This window comes from Pseudophryne corroboree, chromosome 1 (genome assembly GCF_028390025.1).
Source record: "Pseudophryne corroboree isolate aPseCor3 chromosome 1, aPseCor3.hap2, whole genome shotgun sequence".
NCBI classification, from domain to species: Eukaryota; Metazoa; Chordata; class Amphibia; order Anura; family Myobatrachidae; genus Pseudophryne; species Pseudophryne corroboree.
In genome coordinates, this window is record NC_086444.1 from 340,681,994 (window position 1) to 340,700,271 (window position 18,278).

The 18,278-nt window shown below is 45.5% G+C and overlaps 1 protein-coding gene across 3 annotated transcripts in view; it reads left to right on the forward strand.

Moving 5' to 3' along the window:
• SFSWAP (splicing factor SWAP) overlaps positions 1–18,278 on the forward strand; it is a 323,193-nt gene that overhangs the window by 289,461 nt on the left and 15,454 nt on the right. For all 3 annotated transcript variants that reach the window (XM_063964653.1, XM_063964654.1, XM_063964655.1), the window contains one exon: positions 11,976–12,137. In XM_063964653.1, coding sequence (XP_063820723.1) covers positions 11,976–12,137 — 162 coding nt within the window. The remainder of the gene's footprint in view (positions 1–11,975; positions 12,138–18,278) is intronic.

Here is an 18,278-nt window from a genome sequence, read left to right on the forward strand (position 1 = left end):
CAAAAATATTTCCAGGATTAGACCCTTTCTCACCCAGGATGCCACCAAGACCATTATCCACTCACTAATCATTTCCAGACTGGATTACTGTCATCTCCTCCTAATTGGCATACCTGACAAATGCCTCTGTCTACTCCAATCTATCCTCAATGCTGCAGCCCGGCTTATCTTCCTCACCAAACACACTACGTCCACCTCCCCTCTCCTACAAGCCCTTCACTGGCTTCCCTTTCAGAATCCAATTCAAACTTCTCACACTCACTCACAAAGCCTGTCTTCTCCCAGTTACATCTCTGACCTTATCTTCCTTTACACTCCCACCCATCCTCTTCGCTAATGCACGCTGACTCTCCTGTCTTCTGATTATTTACTCCCACTCCTATCTCCAAGATTTTTCACGTGCTGCTCCCTTACTCTGGAATTATCCACCTCTCTCCCCACAGACTCTCCACCTCTCTACAGAACTTCAAACTGGCTCTTAAGACCCACTTCTTTACCAAACCCAGCTAGATCTCATCCTAACACTCTGTTCCACGCTTGGTCTACCCAATCTGTCTGCCCCTCCCCTTTTAGAATGTAAGCTCTCACGAGTAGGGCCCTCTTCCCTTATGTGCTTATCCTTTTCTTACTTTAATAATCCTCAACTGCCCTAAACCCTGTAGTTTTCGGCCACCCTACTTATCTCCGTGTCATCTGCTGATGTAGTTATGTTTAGTTACCCTGTACTTGTCCTATATTGTCTTCAACTGTAAGTTGCTGTTTCCTGTTTTGATTATTGTCTTATGTACTCTGTAATAATAGGGCAAAGCGCCCTAGTTTTCTCTTTTTGTTTCCAAGGAGTGGGTAACCTTTACCCTAGGGCAGTGGTTCTCAAACTTTTTTGAATTACGGTGCCCTATAGCATGAGAATTTTTCACGCACCCCTAGGCCAAAAGTTTGTTGTTGAGAAATTTAGAAAGAAATATTAAATTAAGTCAGTGTGTTTATTTGTCATCATTAGGTCATCAGTTATGTGGTAAGGGACAGGATTTACTAGTGTTTGTCCACATATTTTATGTTTTGTAGCCCAAAGCACTGGTTTTGCCTATTATATGGAGCATAAATAATTTCAATTGGTCCTGGGCCACCAACCCAGGGCACCCTTCCAAGTGCCCTGAGGCATTCCAGGCTGCCATGGCACACAGTTTGAGAACCACTGCTCTAGGGCTAAGTTATTTGGTTTCCTTCTGATTTAGTTTGAGCAATTCTCCTTTATAGTTCAATTGTGAACTCCGCTGGGGGTTTGGGAGGGCATGTTAGGAGCGATCTGTGTGCGCTCTGTCCGCCACTCCTGCACCAGATATCCTAAGCTCACAGAGGGTCATCCCTGGTCATGGATCTTGTGTGTGATCGGAAGAGGGGACACACAGCACCATGCTCCGAGTCTGGGGGCTGTGGCTGGAACAGCAATCAGCCCCATCTCTTTCTCTCTCGCTGTCATAGATATTGTGCTTGTGCATTCCTGCCTGGCTTCTCTGCACTACTCTGCAAGAATTCTGGTGGTTGTGAGTGTACTCCAGGTTAGACTCCATCTTTATGTTTCACCCATGTGGCCAGGAATGTCTAGGAGAAGCTGCCTTTGTTCCTACACGCAGCTCATCTCTGTCTCGCTGTGATAATCCCTGCTGCCTCATGAAGGGAAAGTGCAGAAGTTGCTGGGCATTTCTAGATTCCATGATCTAAAGCAGAGTCTCCCAAACTCTGCCACTACAGTCCAGGTTTTGAGTCTAGATTGTTAAGTCAAATTGAGTTACTATTTAAGTCACCTGTGCTCAAGCATGGATATACTTAAAACCTAGACTGTACTGGCAGAGTAGGGAAACTGATCTAAAGTCTGCAGCCAAATACATGGTGCTATTTATTTTATCCATGTTTTTATCACTTTATTTTTTAATGGAAAGGGATACAGTCGATTCTTCTAGGGATGTTTGTTGACCATCGATGGTATGGAACAGATCGATTTAAATCAAGTTAATGGGGAGTCTCGTTACTGGTTCTAATTTACTTTTTTTCTTATTTCTTCTGACTAATGAAAGCTAACAGAAAAAGATAACTGCTTCAATTTCAAGCACGTGTGCAATATAGTAGAGAACTGGCCCTACAGTGTGCGCTGTGGGGTGAGTGTAGCCTTTACAAAGTGCGCTGTGGGGGAGAGCTGACCTTTTTCAAAATGCTGTGGTGGTTGTGTACTTTGTGAAAGAGGGTTGTTTTAAAGTGAGCACTGTATGTAATAATGACATGTCCAGAGAAAATGAAAGTTGCACATACAATATGTTACATTGGGTTTGAACACTGTTCTGTAGGCTGTATGGCATTCATACTATCCTTCCATGGTGAAATACGAGTCACATTATAAAGACCACCAGCTAATAGCCAGAGTAACCACCATGTGTAGCACAGACAGCAGCTAGATGGGCTGAACTGTAGCTTGACACATGCCTGGTAGCCCTCAGGTTCGTTTTGATTGTGAGCTGCTCCATTGTAGCATGTTGGTCAGTCCTCATGCACCTTCGTAGCCGACGTTCACCTGTTACATCAATGGCACGTGGTGCTCTGCAGTTCCCACGCCTGTTATTCGCAATGGTGCTATTTGTCCAGTCATGATACACCTTCACCATTATTATTACATTTTATTTATAAGGCGCCACAAGTGTTTTGCAGCGCCGTACAGGGGACAGTACAGCGAGACAAAACTTAGCATTACAGTAAATAAATAACAAAAATAGAGTACAGGTAACAAAGAGCACCACAATTCTCAAACCATAGCAGCACGCGAACAATTCACAAACTCTACTGTTTCAGAAATACTGCCACCTTTGGCCCGAAAGCAGATAATCATCCCTTTTTGAGTAATATGTGTGCAGATGGCCTATCACACACTTTATATATCTACCAAGCCAGCGCACAACATGTGACTTCATGGGCTACGCGTTGTTGACATCAAATGTAGGAGGTGGTCATAATAATGTGAACGTGTTATTAAAAATTTACTTACAAAATGCAGCTATGCAATTTTTTTTTATTTTATTTCTCTAACGTCCTAAGTGGATGCTGGGGACTCCGTCAGGACCATGGGGATTAGCGGCTCCGCAGGAGACGGGGCACAAAAATAAAGCTTTAGGATCAGGTGGTGTGCACTGGCTCCTCCCCCTATGACCCTCCTCCAAGCCTCAGTTAGGTTTTTGTGCCCGTCCGAGCAGGGTGCAATCTAGGTGGCTCTCCTAAAGAGCTGCTTAGAAAAAGTTTTTTAGGTTTTTTATTTTCAGTGAGTCCTGCTGGCAACAGGCTCACTGCATCGAGGGACTTAGGGGAGAGAATTTCAACTCACCTGCGTGCAGGATGGATTGGATTCTTAGGCTACTGGACACCATTAGCTCCAGAGGGAGTCGGAACACAGGTCTCACCCTGGGGTTCGTCCCGGAGCCGCGCCGCCGACCCCCCTTGCAGATGCCGAAGTTGAAGAGGTCCAGAAACAGGCGGCAGAAGACTTTCAGTCTTCATAAGGTAGCGCACAGCACTGCAGCTGTGCGCCATTGTTGTCAGCACACTTCATACCAGCGGTCACTGAGGGTGCAGGGCGCTGGGGGGGGCGCTCTGGGCAGCAATGTATTATACCTTTTTTATGGCTAAAATACATCACATATAGCCCTTGAGGCTATATGGATGTATTTAACCCCTGCCAGATCTCACAAACTCCGGGAGAAGAGCCCGCCGTTTTAGGGGGCGGGGCCTATTCTCCTCAGCACACGGCGCCATTTTCCTGCTCAGCTCTGCTGAGAGGAAGGCTCCCAGGCTCTCCCCTGCACTGCACTACAGAAACAGGGTTAAAACAGAGAGGGGGGGCACTTATTTGGCGATATGATTACATATGTGAAAATGCTATAAGGGAAAACACTTGTATAAGGGGTTGTCCCTGTATAATTATAGCGTTTTTGGTGTGTGCTGGCAAACTCTCCCTCTGTCTCCCCAAAGGGCTAGTGGGGTCCTGTCCTCTATCAGAGCATTCCCTGTGTGTGTGCTGTGTGTCGGTACGTGTGTGTCGACATGTAGGAGGACGATGTTGGTGAGGAGGCGGAGCAAATTGCCTGTATGGGTGATGTCACTCTCTAGGGAGTCGACACCGGAATGGATGGCTTATTTAGGAATTACGTGATAATGTCAACACGATGCAAGGTCGGTTGACGACGTGAGACGGCCGGCAAACAAATTAGTACCTGTCCAGGCGTCTCAGACACCGTCAGGGGCTTGTAAAAACGCCCATTTACCTCAGTTGGTCGACACAGACACGGACACTGACTTCAGTGTCGACGGTGAAGAAACAAACGTATTTTCCTTTAGGGCCACACGTTACATGTTAAGGGCAATGAAGGAGGTGTTACATATTTCTGATACTACAAGTACCACAAATAAGGGTATTATGTAGGGTGGGAATAATCTACTTGTAGTTTTTCCTGAATCAGATAAATTAAAGTGTGTGATGATACGTGGGTTTCCTCCGATGGAAAATTATTGGAGGTATACCTTTTCCCGCCAGAAGTGAGGGCGAGTTGGGAAACACACCTTAGGGTGGATAAGGCGCTCACACGCTTATAAAAACAAGTGGCGTTACCGTCTCCAGATACGGCCGCCCTCAAGGAGCCAGCTGATAGGAAGCTGAAAAATATCCTAAGAAGTATATACAGACATACTGGTGTTATACTACTACCAGCAATCGCCTCAGCCTGGATGTGCAGCGCTGGGGGGGCTTGGTCGGATTTCCTGACTGAAAATATTGATACCCTTGACAGGAACAATATTTTATTGACTATAGAGCATTTTAAGGATGCATTTCTATATATGCGAGATGCGCAGAGGGATATTTACATTCTGGCATCAAGAGTAGATGTGATGTCCATATCTGCCAGACGATGTTTATAGACACGACAGTGGTCAGGTGATGCAGATTCCAGACGGCACATGGAAGTATTGCCGTATAAAGGGGCGGTCCATCGGACCTGGTGGCCATGGCAACAGCTGGAAAATCCACTTTTGTTACCCCAAGTCACATCTCAGCAGAAAAGGACACAGTCTTTTCAGTCTCAGTCCTTTCGTACCCATAAAGGCAGGCGGGCAAAAGGCCAGTCATATCTGCCCAGGGTTAGAGGAAAGGGAAGAAGACTGCAGCAGGCAGCCCATTCCCAGGAACAGAAGTCCTCCACAGCTTCTGCCAAGTCCGCAGCATGACGCTGGGGCCATACAAGCGGACTCAGGTGCGGTGGGGGGTCATCTCAAGAGTTTCAGCACGCAGTGGGCTCACTCGCAAGTGGACTCCTGGATCCTACACGTAGTATCCCAGGTGTACATTGGAAATTCGAGACGTCTTCCCCTCACAAGTTCCTGAAGTCTGCTTTACCAACGTCTCCCTCCGACAGGGAGGCAGTATTGGAAAAAAATTCACAGGCTGTATTCCCAGCACGTGATAATCAAAGTACCCCTCCTACAACAAGGGAAGGGGTATTATTCCACACTATATTGTGGTACTGAAGCCAAACGGCTCGGTGAGATCTAAAAGATTTGAACAATTACATACAAGGGTTCAAATCAAGATGGAGTCACTCAGAGCAGTGATAGCGAACCAGGACGATATGGTGTCACTGGATATCAGGGACGCTTACCTACAAGTCCAAATTTTGCCTTTCTCACCAAGGGTATCTCAGGTTCGTGGTACAGAACTGTCACTATCAGTTCAGACGCTGCCGTTTGGATTGTCCACGGCACCCCGGGTCTTTACCAAGGTAATGGCCGAAATGATGATTCTTCCTAAAAGAAATATGGACGCTTTCCTGATAAGGGCAAGGTCCAGAGAACAGTTGGCGGTCGGAGTAGCACTATCTCAAGTAGTTCTACGACAGCACGAGTGGATTCTAAATATTCCAAAATCGCAGCTTTTTCCGACGACACGTCTAATGTTCCTAGGGATGATTCTGGACACAGTCCAGAAAAGGATGTTTTCTCCCGGAGAAGAAAGCCAGGGAGTTATCCGAGCTAGTCAGGAACCTCCTAAAACCAGGAAAAGTATCAGTGCATCATTGCACAAAGGGTCCTGTGAAAAATGGTGGTTTCTTACAAAGCGATCCCGTTCGGTAGATTTCACGCAAGAACCTTTCAGTGGGATCTGCTGGGAAAATGGTCCGGATCGCATCTTCAGATGCATCAGCGGATAACCCTGTCTCCAAGGACAAGGGTATTTCTTCTGCGGTGGCTGCAGAGTGCTCATCTATGAAAGGGCCGCAGATTCGGCATTCAGGACTGGGTCCTGGTGACCACGGATGCCAGCCTGAGTGGCTGGGGAGCAGTCACACAAGGAAAAAATTTCCAGGGAGTGTGATCAAGTCTGGAGACTTCTCTCCACATAAATATACTGGAGCTAAGGCCAATTTACAAGGCTCTAAGCTTAGCAAGACCTCTGCTTCAAGGTCAGCCGGTATTGATCCAGTGGGACAACATCACGGCAGTCGCCCACGAAAACAGGGCGGCACAAGAAGCAGGAGGGAAATGGCAGAAACTGCAAGGATTCTTCGCTGGGCGAAAAATCATGTGATAACACTCTCAGCAGTGTTAATTCCGGGAGTGGAAAACTGGGAAGCAGACTTCCTCAGCATAACCTCCACCCGGGAGAGTGGGGACTTCAGCGGGAAGTCTTCCACATGATTGTAAACCGTTGGGAAAAACCAAAGGTGGACATGATGGCGTCCCGCCTGAACAAAAAACTAGACAGATATTGCGCCAGGTCAAGGGACCCTCAGGCAATAGCGGTGGACGCTCTGGTAACACTGTGGGTGTACCAGTCATGGTATGTGTTCCCTCCTATGCATCTCATACCAAAAGTACTGAGAATCAAGGAGATGAGTAAGAACGATACTCGTGGTTCCGGATGGGTCAAGAAGGACTTGGTACCCGGAATTTCAAGAGATTCTCACGGAAGAACCGTGGCCTCTACCTTTAAGAAAGGACCTGCTCCAGCAGGGGCCTTGTCTGTTCCAAGACTTACCGCGGCTGCGTTTGACGGCATGGCAGTTGAACGCCGGATCCTGAAAGGGCATTCCAGATGAAGTCATCCCTACCCTGGTCGAAGCCAGGTAGGATGTAACCGCAAAACATTTTCACCGCAATTGGCGAAAATATGTTGCGTGGTGTGAGGCCAAGAAGGTCCCTACAGAGGAATTCCAACTGGGTCGTTTCCTACATTTCCTGAAAACAGGACTGTCTATGGACCTAAAATTAGGGTCCATTAAGGTTCAAATTTCGACCCTGTCAAATTTATTCCAGAAAGAACTGGCTTCAGTGCCTGAAGTTCAGACGTTTGTAAAAGGGGTACTGCATATACAGCCTCCTTTTGTGCCCCCAGTGGCACCTTGGGATCTCAATGTTGTTTTGAGTTTCCTAAAGTCACATTGGTTTGATCCACTCACCACTGTGGACTTAAAATATTTCACATGGAAGGTGAAGATTCTATTAGCCCTGGCTTCAGCCAGGCGTGTGTCAGATAAAAGCCCTTACTTAATTTTTCATTCTGACAGGGCAGAATTGAGGACTCGTCCTCAATTTCTCCTTAAGGTGTTTTCTGTTTTTCACATGAACCAACCTATTGTGGTACCTGCGGCTACTAGGGACTTGGAGGACTCCAAGTTACTTGACGTTGTCAGGGCCCTGAAAATATATGTTTCCAGGACGACTGGAGTCAGAAAATCTGACTCGCTGTTTAGCCTGTATGCACCCAACAAGATGGGTGCTCCTGCTTCTAAACAGACGATTGCTCGCTGGATTTGTAGTACAATTCAGCTTGCTCATTCTGTGGCAGGCTTGCCACAGACAAAATCAGAAAAAGCCCATTCCACAAGGAAGTGGGCTCATCTTGGGCGACTGCCTGAGGGGTCTCGGCTTTACAACTTTGCTGAGCATTTACTTGGTCAGGGGCAAACACGTTTGCTAAATTCTACAAATTTGATACCCTGGCTGAGGAGGACATGCAGTCTCTCATTCGGTGCTGCAGGGTCATCCGCACTCTCCCGCCCGTTTGGGAGCTTTGGTATAATCCCCATGGTCCTGACGGAGTCCCCAGCATCCACTTAGGACGTTAGAGAAAATAAGAATTTACTTACCGATAATTCTATTTCTCGTAGTCCGTAGTGGATGCTGGGCGCCCATCCCAAGTGCGGATTGTCTGCAATACTTGTACATAGTTATTGTTACAAAAAAATCGGGTTGTTATTGTTGTGAGCCGTCTGTTCAGAGGCTCCTACGTTTTGTCATACTGTTAACTGGGTTCAGATCACAAGTTGTACGGTGTGATTGGTGTGGCTGGTATGAGTCTTACCCGGGATTCAAGATCCTTCCTTATTGTGTACGCTCGTCCGGGCACAGTATCCTAACTGAGGCTTGGAGGAGGGTCATAGGGGGAGGAGCCAGTGCACACCACCTGATCCTAAAGCTTTATTTTTGTGCCCTGTCTCCTGCGGAGCCGCTAATCCCCATGGTCCTGACGGAGTCCCCAGCATCCACTACGGACTACGAGAAATAGAATTATCGGTAAGTAAATTCTTATTTTTTTTGCTAGCTCTAAGTTAGGCTTAGCCCCATCCTAAATATTTACATTTAATTATGGACAGGCAGATGGCCCTAAAGATGCTTCGTTTTCTACCCTTTTTACAGTGTGTAATCTGTAGTTAATATGATCCAACAAACAAGATGATATTTGTTTTCTGCATATAAAATCTACAATGAATAATTTCCTTCAAACACTACATAAAATCCTGAATGTGAAATTACTTGATTTTATTTCTCTCAAAAACAAGACGAATGAGATTTCCTTTGTGAGCCACATCGCCATCAGTTACACAGCTACTGACTCAACCAGCCTGCAGTGCGCTATTAAACACACAGTTGGAGTAGATATACAAAGTGGCTTAGTCGTTTTATGTTCTCTGCATCTACATTAGAACACCTTGGTCTCAAGTTATTTTAGGGCGTATGAAGAAGTGTTGCTGTCCTTCAGAAATACATTTATGTAAATATAGTAGATACATTATGCGGTGCATTCCATTTTACAATAATGTTCAAGCAATTTTTAAAACATTCGTCTTTTGCAAGCAATTTGAATACTGCACTTTGTACTAATGTGTGTTTTTGGTAAACCACCTAGCCAGTAGCCATCCCCTATAAAATGGTGTTTATATAAAATAAATGATAAACCATTGAGAAGCGTGTAATCCTAGATACATGCATTTATTATGCAGCTGGTATAACGAGCAACCCGTACTAGATGTGCTCCATGGAAGAGAAAATTAGTAATGTTGTGTGAGGAGGTCTACCAATGCACTCTGTAAAGCAATAGCACACACTGGGAATGCTGAAAAAGCTCACTTGGACTTCCCAGTGGGTGTCTGACCTCGGGATTCCTGCCTGCTAGACAGAGGTTTGTGGTGAAATGGGTTGCAAACAGTGCTATTTTTGGAGAATAGTTTCAGAAACTCCCGTGGGTGGAGCTACAGAGGACAGGGCTGCTATTGTAAGCATAAAGGATTTTTCCTTTGCCAAGAATAAAAAAAAATGCATCTGCAAATAAAGGGGGTGTTGCGGGAACAGACTACCTTATACATTACCCCAGTTTTGCAACCTGTACGCCCAGACATTGGCCACCACAGGATAGGGGGAAAAATCCTGATTCATGCTCCTTACATTATTTTCCATTTTTCCTCCTTATTGTAATTTCCTGTACACAATATTCCATACCCTGTAATCCCATTACAAAATATGACACACACTGTAATTCCTACTACACAATAATGTCCCTTACAAGTTGTGCCCCACAATAAGGCTTGTAATTTAGTTTTAATTACCTGCTCGTTGTCAGGGGCTTCATGCTCACTGCCAAGGGTTTTATGCTCGTTGCCAGGGGTTTCATGTCATGATCATTGCCAGTGGTCTCCTCCTTGTTGCCAAGGGTTTCCTGCTCGTTGCCAAGGCTCGTTGTCAGGGGTTTCACAGGAGAAGATGCTTTTCTGCATCTTCTCCCGGCAGCGCCAGCATTCCCGTGTCTCTGACAGATGTTAGAGGTCAAGTATGACCTCTAGCATCCATTTCCTGCATCGCTGTGGCCATTTTTGGAGGGCCTTTTAAAGAGGGACCAGACAGGTGCCGTCGGTGCTCCCAAGACACTACAGGGGTTAGGAACATACTGTGTTCCTCCCTCACCCCTGCACCCGACCACGCATGAAAAAAATATGCTGGCTTCAATGGGAGGTTCTGGAACGCCGTTCCTGATGATGGCATTTTTCCAAAGGGCTTCAGGAACGGCGTTCTGGACCATTGCACCACAAATATAGCCCTGTTCACGAATACTGTGGTAATTATATGGTGGCAGATATGTATTTGTATAAAATGGATGTGAGGGGCCTTAACAGTTCCCTGTATGATAAGGTATTTTCCTAGGCCAAGCACATGATATTGAGGCAAATTTCAAAATGACAATTACAGTATAAGGCTCAGAGGACTTATAGACTGCAATAGGCTTCATGTTAGAAACTACCAATGCAAAGAAACAACATGTCACATAACACACATTACAATTAGATGTTCTAACGGGAGAGCCAGCTAGGACACTGATCAGCTCATCTAGGCAAATACACACAGTCCAGAGCTAGAGGTATCACTCTGATCAAACACCGTTATCACAGGCAGCAACTTTTTAACTGTTTCTTCAGCATCTGTGGTGGAGTGTGGGGAACACAGATGACAGTATATTGTTTAACCACTATAATCACATACCGTGGACAACACCCAAGTGATATCAATACGTGACCATATTACTACAGGAATATTGTGAATTTGTCATGTTGATAAACCACTATGTAATAATATGGTGGGAACCTAGCAATGTGCCTATTGTGCATTTTTGCTTTGCACAGGTGAACTTGAATTTGCCACAGTGCAGGGCTTTACTGACTATGATGTCATTGGCAGAAGAGCAGAAGTGTACCCACGCAAAGGGGAGGTATTGAGTGGAGTTTTCTAGTATAGTCCAGGGGCAAGGTTTTCATTGTGGATTATTGAAATAAGGTGGAGATAGCATCGGTTGGCACTTTTTGAGTGCATTGCTGTACAGGTGGGAAAATTGGTTATTTATGTTCCTCTAAAAGTCTTGCATTTTCATCTTATACTGTTAACATTTGCACCACCTTATTGCTTTCCTGTGCCATATATTTAAAATCTGCACACATACACCTACCTAACGGACAATTATCTGTCTCCATATTCCTTCACTTATGATTAATGAAATCCATAAATGAGGATAAACAGCCATATTTTAGGAGGGAAAACGAAAAAGTGCAAGGTTGGACTTTGAGACTTTCTCTTTACTCAGCATTTTGAGGCGCTCTTCTAGTTTTCATATTCGCCTTCATACAGTGAAGATTACCTTGAGATAACCACACATTTTGCAGTGTGCTTCGTAAACTACCTCCTCTATTTACTCTCCTGGTTTAATGTTCATGCCCAGCTGTTGTCAAGTAACCTCAGATGCTACACACATGTATGTCCATATATGCATATTAACAAAACAAGTCAAAAACAGAGTAAGGTTGATGGTCAATGAAGCCAATCTGATTACATCTCTATAGCCATAGTGGGCCATCTGTATATAATGTACCAGAGGAGAAGTGTGTTCCTATATTGAAGCAAAGTTCAGTCCTGCAGATCGTAAAAGATGTGACAATACCAGGTTATCCTTTGGGGGACTAGCGCTGATGTTTATTGGGCTTTTACCAATTATGGGATATAATGATTAAATGTTCATGTAGGATAAATTCAGCTGTTTATTTCCTTTACCCAGATAATTGTTGTTTTAATACCTTTTAGATTTGAAGTTTAACAGAGTTTTGTTTTGTGCTTTCTTGTAGTAGTCCACATGAAAATCGGAAGAAAAAACACTCTAGATCAGAATCCAAATCAAAAGCAAGATCTCGTTCCCGCTCACCCAACAGACAGGGAGCATACAGTTTGGTGCACTCTACAAGTATCTCTCCCGTGGAGAGCAGGGGATCTAGCCAGGAACGGTACAGGTAACTCAACTTATATTCAAGACACTATTTTGCTATGTTTTCTCTATGTGGCCAGTAATTTGTAACAAGTATAGTAATATACAAAGGAAGTATGTCTATGATGTTTATTATAATAATAATATTGTTGTTATAATAATATTGGCTTTTCAACCTGTTAAATTTTAAGCCAGTATTGGCAAGCATGTATTGATATATTGGAGTAATACAACTATTCTGTATGTTTGAGAGCACAGAGTAGAGGGAAGGGATCTTGAGGAAAATAAATAAATAAAAAATATATATAAAGGTTGAGTATCCCATATCCAAAATACTTCTGGTCCCAAGCATTTTGGATATTGGAATTTTCCGTATTTTGGAATAATTGCATACCATAATGAGATATCGTGGCGATGGGACCCAAGTCTAAGCACAGAATACATTTATGTTTCATATACACCTTATACACACAGCCTGATGGTCATTTTAGCCAATATTTTTAATAACTTTGTGCATTAAACAAAAATTGTGTACATACACACAATTCACTTATGTTTCATATACACCTTATGCACACAGCCTGAGGGTCATTAAACACTATTTTTAATAACTGTGTATTAAACAAAGTCTGTGTACGTTAAACCATCAGAAAACAAAGGTTTCACTATCTCACTCACTACAAAAATTCCGTATTTCAGAATATTCCATATTTCGGAATATTTGGATATGGGATACTCAACCTGTGTGTGTGTGTGTGTGTGTGTGTGTGTGTGTGTGTGTGTGTGTGTATAGCCTCAGTTACTTTATTTATTTTGCAGTCCCACTGATCATACTTCTGTGGAGATTTCTTTAGAACAGCATAAAGCTGAATCTAGGTGTTGAGAGTCCATATAGGAGTATCAATAACAATAACCAAGATCCTCTGAGTTATTGCAGACTGCAGGGACCCAAATGCAGTCCTCTCCACAAGTAGAATTGTATGCCTTTAAAGTAGATTATGTGGGGGATGCAATTGATCACGGTAAATTTTACCACAAAACAAAAACCGCTTTTCCACAGTATTTTGCCCGATGTGTTTTTGTCCAGTTCAATTAATGCTAATTTTTTTTTCACTGTAAAATTTACCCACAGTTGTGCGAAAACACACAGGATTCTGGACAATTTCCTAGATCCGTGTGTTTTCATGATCGCAGCTGCAAAAACACAGCACTTAGTAGGGATTTTGTTTCTCCTGCCTCTGGGCAGGTGAAACAAAAACCCTGATTGTGCCGGCTATCGGGGATAATTGAATTAGTTCATTAGGATCAATGAGCCGCAGTAATTTACTGCAGATAATTACATTCCACCCTATCAGGGGATAATATGCATCCATCATATAAGGCAGTCCAGCTGTTGTTGAACTACACATCCCAGCTTGCCCTGCTACAGTTTTGCTATTGGGTCATGCTAAAACTGTAGCATAAGGTGTCCCAAGGCCCTCAGTTCAGAGATTCTATAGTGAAATCGGCTGAATAACGTGGAAACAACTGCAACTATTTTTTCTGACAATGCATAATTTCTCTTACGTCCTAGAGGATGTTGGGGACTCCGTAAGGACCATGGGGTATAGACGGGCTCCGCAGGAGACATGGGCACCTAAAAGAACTTTCTAGTATGGTGTGCACTGGCTCCTCCCTCTATGCCCCTCCTCCAGACCTCAGTTAGATCTTGTGCCCAGAGGAGATAGGGTGCATTACAGGGAGCTCTCCTGAGTTTTCTGTAAAAATAATTTTGTTAGTTTTTTTATTTTCAGGGAGCTCTGCTGGCAACAGACTCCCTGCATCGTGGGACTGAGGGGAGAGAAGCAGACCCACTTCTTAAGAGTTAAGGGCTCTGCTTCTTAGGCTACTGGACACCATTAGCTCCAGAGGGAGTCTGAACACAGGTCTCACCCTGGGGTTTGTCCCGGAGCCGCGCCGCCATCCTCCTCACAGATGCCGGAAAAAAGAAGCCGGATGAGTATGTCAGACATAAGAAGACATCAGGCGGCAGAAGACTTCATATCTTCATGAGGTAAGCGCACAGCAGGAAGCTGTGCGCCATTGCTCCCACACTTACACACACACATGGCACTGATGGGTGCAGGGCGCAGGAGGGGCGCCCTGGGCAGCAATAAACCTCGTTTTAGGCAAAAAAGTATGTAGTTAGGCTGCGGAGGCAGTAAACTACGGATCCCCACCATTTTTTTTCAAATTCACGAGCGAGACCGAAGCCCGCCGCGCGAGGGGGTGGAGCTTGATCCCTCAGCACTAACCAGCGCCATTTTCTCCACAGAGGCTGCAGAGAACGCTGGCTCCCCGGACTCTCCCCTGCTGAGCATCAGAGGGCTGAAAAAAAGAGAGGGGGGCACATAATTAAGGCGCAGTGAGTGGGGAAATCTATATACATTTTTATATATATATATATATATATATATATATATATATATATATATATAAATAAAAGCGCTATCTGGGGTTTTTTTTTTCCCTGGGTCAGTTGGCGCTGGTGTGTGCTGGCATACTCTCTCTGTCTCTCCAAAGGGCCTTCTTTAGGGAATTGTCCCCTTATAGTTATATCCCAGTGTGTGTGGGGTGTCGGTACGTGTGTCGGCATGTCTGAAACGGAAGGCTTATCCAAAGAGGAGGTGGAACAGATGAGTGGTGTGTTTCAGTCAGCAGTGCTGACTCAGGATTGGATGGATATGTGGCATATGTTAAATGCTAGTGTAGCTTCACTGCATAAAAGACTGGACAAAGCAGAGTCCAGTGCGTCGGCAGGTAATCAATCTACGGATTATACCGAGTCACAGGACCCGTCGGGGTCTCAGAAACGTCCCTTCTAACAAATAAGGGACACAGATACCGACACGGACTCTGATTCCAGTGTCGAGTATGATGAAGCAAGATTGCACCCCAGGGTGACAAAAAGTATTCAGTGCATGATTATTGCAATAAAAGATGTGTTACATATCACTGATGAGCCCTCGGTGCCCGACACGAGTATACACATGTTTAAGGGAAAGAAACAAGTTATAAACTTTCCTCCTTCCCATGAAATTAATGAGTTATGTGAAAAAGCATGGGAAACTCCAGATAAGAAACTGCAGATTCCCAAAAGGGTTCTTCTGGCGTACCCTTTCCCTACACAGGACAGGGTACGTTGGGAATCCTCTCCCACAGTGGACAAAGCCTTAACACGCCTTTCCAAGAAGGTGGCGCTACCGTCCCCTGACACAGCGGCCCTCAAGGATCCTGCGGACCGTAGGCAAGAGACTACACTAAAGTCTATCTACACTCATACTGGTACTTTGTTTAGACCGGCAATTGCGTCGGCATGGGTATGTAGTGCAGTAGCAGCTTGGACGGATACACTGTCAGCTGACCTTGATACCGTAGATAGGGATACAATTTTGTTAACATTAGCTCATATTAAGGACGCAGTCTTATATATGAGGGACGCTCAAAGAGACATTGGTTTACTGGGTTCAAGAGCCAATGCTATGGCTATTTCGGCAAGAAGAGCCTTATGGATCCGCCAATGGACGGGGATGCAGACTCAAAAAGGCATATGGAGGTTTTACCTTACAAAGGTGATTTATTGTTTGGGGACGGCCTCGCGGACCTGATCTCTACAGCTACCGCGGGTAAGTCTACCTTTTTACCTTTTGTTCCCCAACAGCAAAAGAAACCCCCACAATATCAGATGCAGTCCTTTTGGTCGCATAGATCCAGAAGAGGTCGGGGCTCCTCTTTGCTCGCCAGAAGTAAGGGTAGAGGCAAGAGGACACCTGCTGCGGTTGGTTCCCAAGAGCAGAAGTCCTCCCCGGCTTCCGCTAAGTCTACCGCATGACGCTGGGGCTCCCCTACGGGAGTCCGCACAGGTGGGGGCACGCCTTCGACTATTCAGCCAAGTCTGGGTTCAGTCAGACGTGGACCATTGGGTGATAGAAATAGTCTCCCAGGGCTACAAGCTGGAATTCAAAGAGGTGCCCCCACGCCGATTTTTCAAGTCGGCCTTACCAGCTTCTACCCCAGAGCGGGAAGTAGTGCTAGCTGCAATTCAAATGCTGTGTCAACAGCGAGTGATTATCAGGGTTCCCCTGAGCCAACAGGGAAAAGGGTATTATTCAACCCTATTTGTGGTTTCCGAAGCCGGATGGTTCGGTAAGGCCCATTTTAAACCTAAAATCCCTGGACCTTTACCTGAAAAGATTCAAATTCAAGATGGAATCGCTCCGAGCGGTGATAGCCTGCCTGGAAGGGGGGGATTTTATGGTGTCACTGGACATAAAGGATGCTTACCTTTATGTCCCCATATATCCCTCTCATCAGGAGTACCTGAGATTCGCGGTACATGATTGTCATTATCAGTTTCAGACGTTGCCGTTTGGGCTGTCCACGGCCCCCGAGGATTTTCACCAAGATAATGGCGGAAATGATGGTGATCCTGTGCAAGCGAGGAGTCACAATTATCCCATACTTGGATGATCTCCTGATAAAAGCGAGATCAAGAGAGCAATTACTGGAGAACGTGTCACTCTCCCAGAGAGTGCTTCAACAACATGGGTGGATTCTCAATCTACCAAAGTCACAGTTGGTTCCGACAACTCGACTACCGTTCCTAGGCATGATACTGGAGACGGAACAAAAGAAAGTTTTCCTCCCGTTGGAAAAAGTCCAGGACCTCCAGAACATGGTCCGAGAACATCTAAAGCCGAAAAGAGTGTCAGCTCATCAATGCACTCGGGTTCTGGGGAAAATGGTGGCAACTTACGAGGCCATTCCCTTCGGCAGGTTCCATGCAAGGACGTTTCAATGGGATCTTCTGGACAAATGGTCCGTGTCCCATCTACAATTACATAAAAAAATAACACTGTCCCCCAGGGCCAGGGTGTCTCTTCTATGGTGGCTACAAAGTGCTCACCTTCTAGAGGGTCGCAGGTTCGGAATTCAGGACTGGATCCTGGTAACCACGGACGCGAGCCTCCGAGGATGGGGAGCAGTCACCCAAGGAAGAAATTTTCAGGGACTATGGTCAGACCAGGAGTCCTGTCTACACATCAGCGTGTTGGAGCGAAGGGCCATATACAACGGCCTTCGACAAGCGGAGAATCTTCTTCGCAACCTACCGGTTCTGATTCAATCAGACAATGTCACAGCAGTAGCTCATGTGAACCGCCAAGGCGGGACAAGAAGCAGAGTCGCCATGGCGGAAGCCACCAGGATTCTTCACTGGGCGGAAAATCACGTAAGCGCTCTGTCAGCCGTCTTCATTCCGGGAGGGGACAACTGGGAAGCAGACTTCCTCAGCAGACACGATCTCCATCCAGGAGAGTGGGGACTTCATCAAGAAGTCTTTGCAGAGATAACGGGTCTCTGGGGAGTTCCTCAAATAGACATGATGGCGTCACGCCTCAACAAGAAGCTTTGGAGGTATTGTGCCAGGTCCCGGGACCCTCAGGCAATAGCAGTAGACGCTCTGGTAACGCCATGGTTGTTCCAGTCAGTCTATGTGTTTCCTCCGCTTCCTCTCATCACAAAAGTGTTGAGGATCAGAAGACGAAAAAGAGTACAAACAATACTCATTGTTCCAGACTGGCCTCGAAGGGCCTGGTACTCAGATCTTCAGGAGATGCTCACAGAAGATCCTTGGCCTCTTCCTCTAAGAGAGGACCTGTTGCAGCAGGGGCCCTGTCTGTTCCAAGACTTACCGCTGTTACGTTTGACGGCATGGCGGTTGAACGCCGGATCCTAGCGGAGAAGGGTATTCCGGAGGAGGTCATACCTACTCTAATAAAGGCTAGGAAGGAGGTGACGTCAAAACATTATCACCGTATCTGGCGGAAATATGTCTCTTGGTGTGAAACCAAGAATGCTCCTACGGAAGATTTCCATCTGGGTCGTTTTCTCCACTTCCTACAGACTGGAGTGGATATGGGCCTAAAGTTAGGCTCTGTTAAAGCACAGATTTCGGCTTTGTCAATATTCTTTCAGAAGGAATTGGCTTTTCTTCCAGAAGTCCAGACTTTTGTAAAAGGAGTACTGCACATCCAGCCTCCTTTTGTGCCCCCAGTGGCACCATGTGACCTGAACGTGGTGTTGCAGTTCCTTAAATCACACTGGTTTGAACCCCTTAAAACGGTGG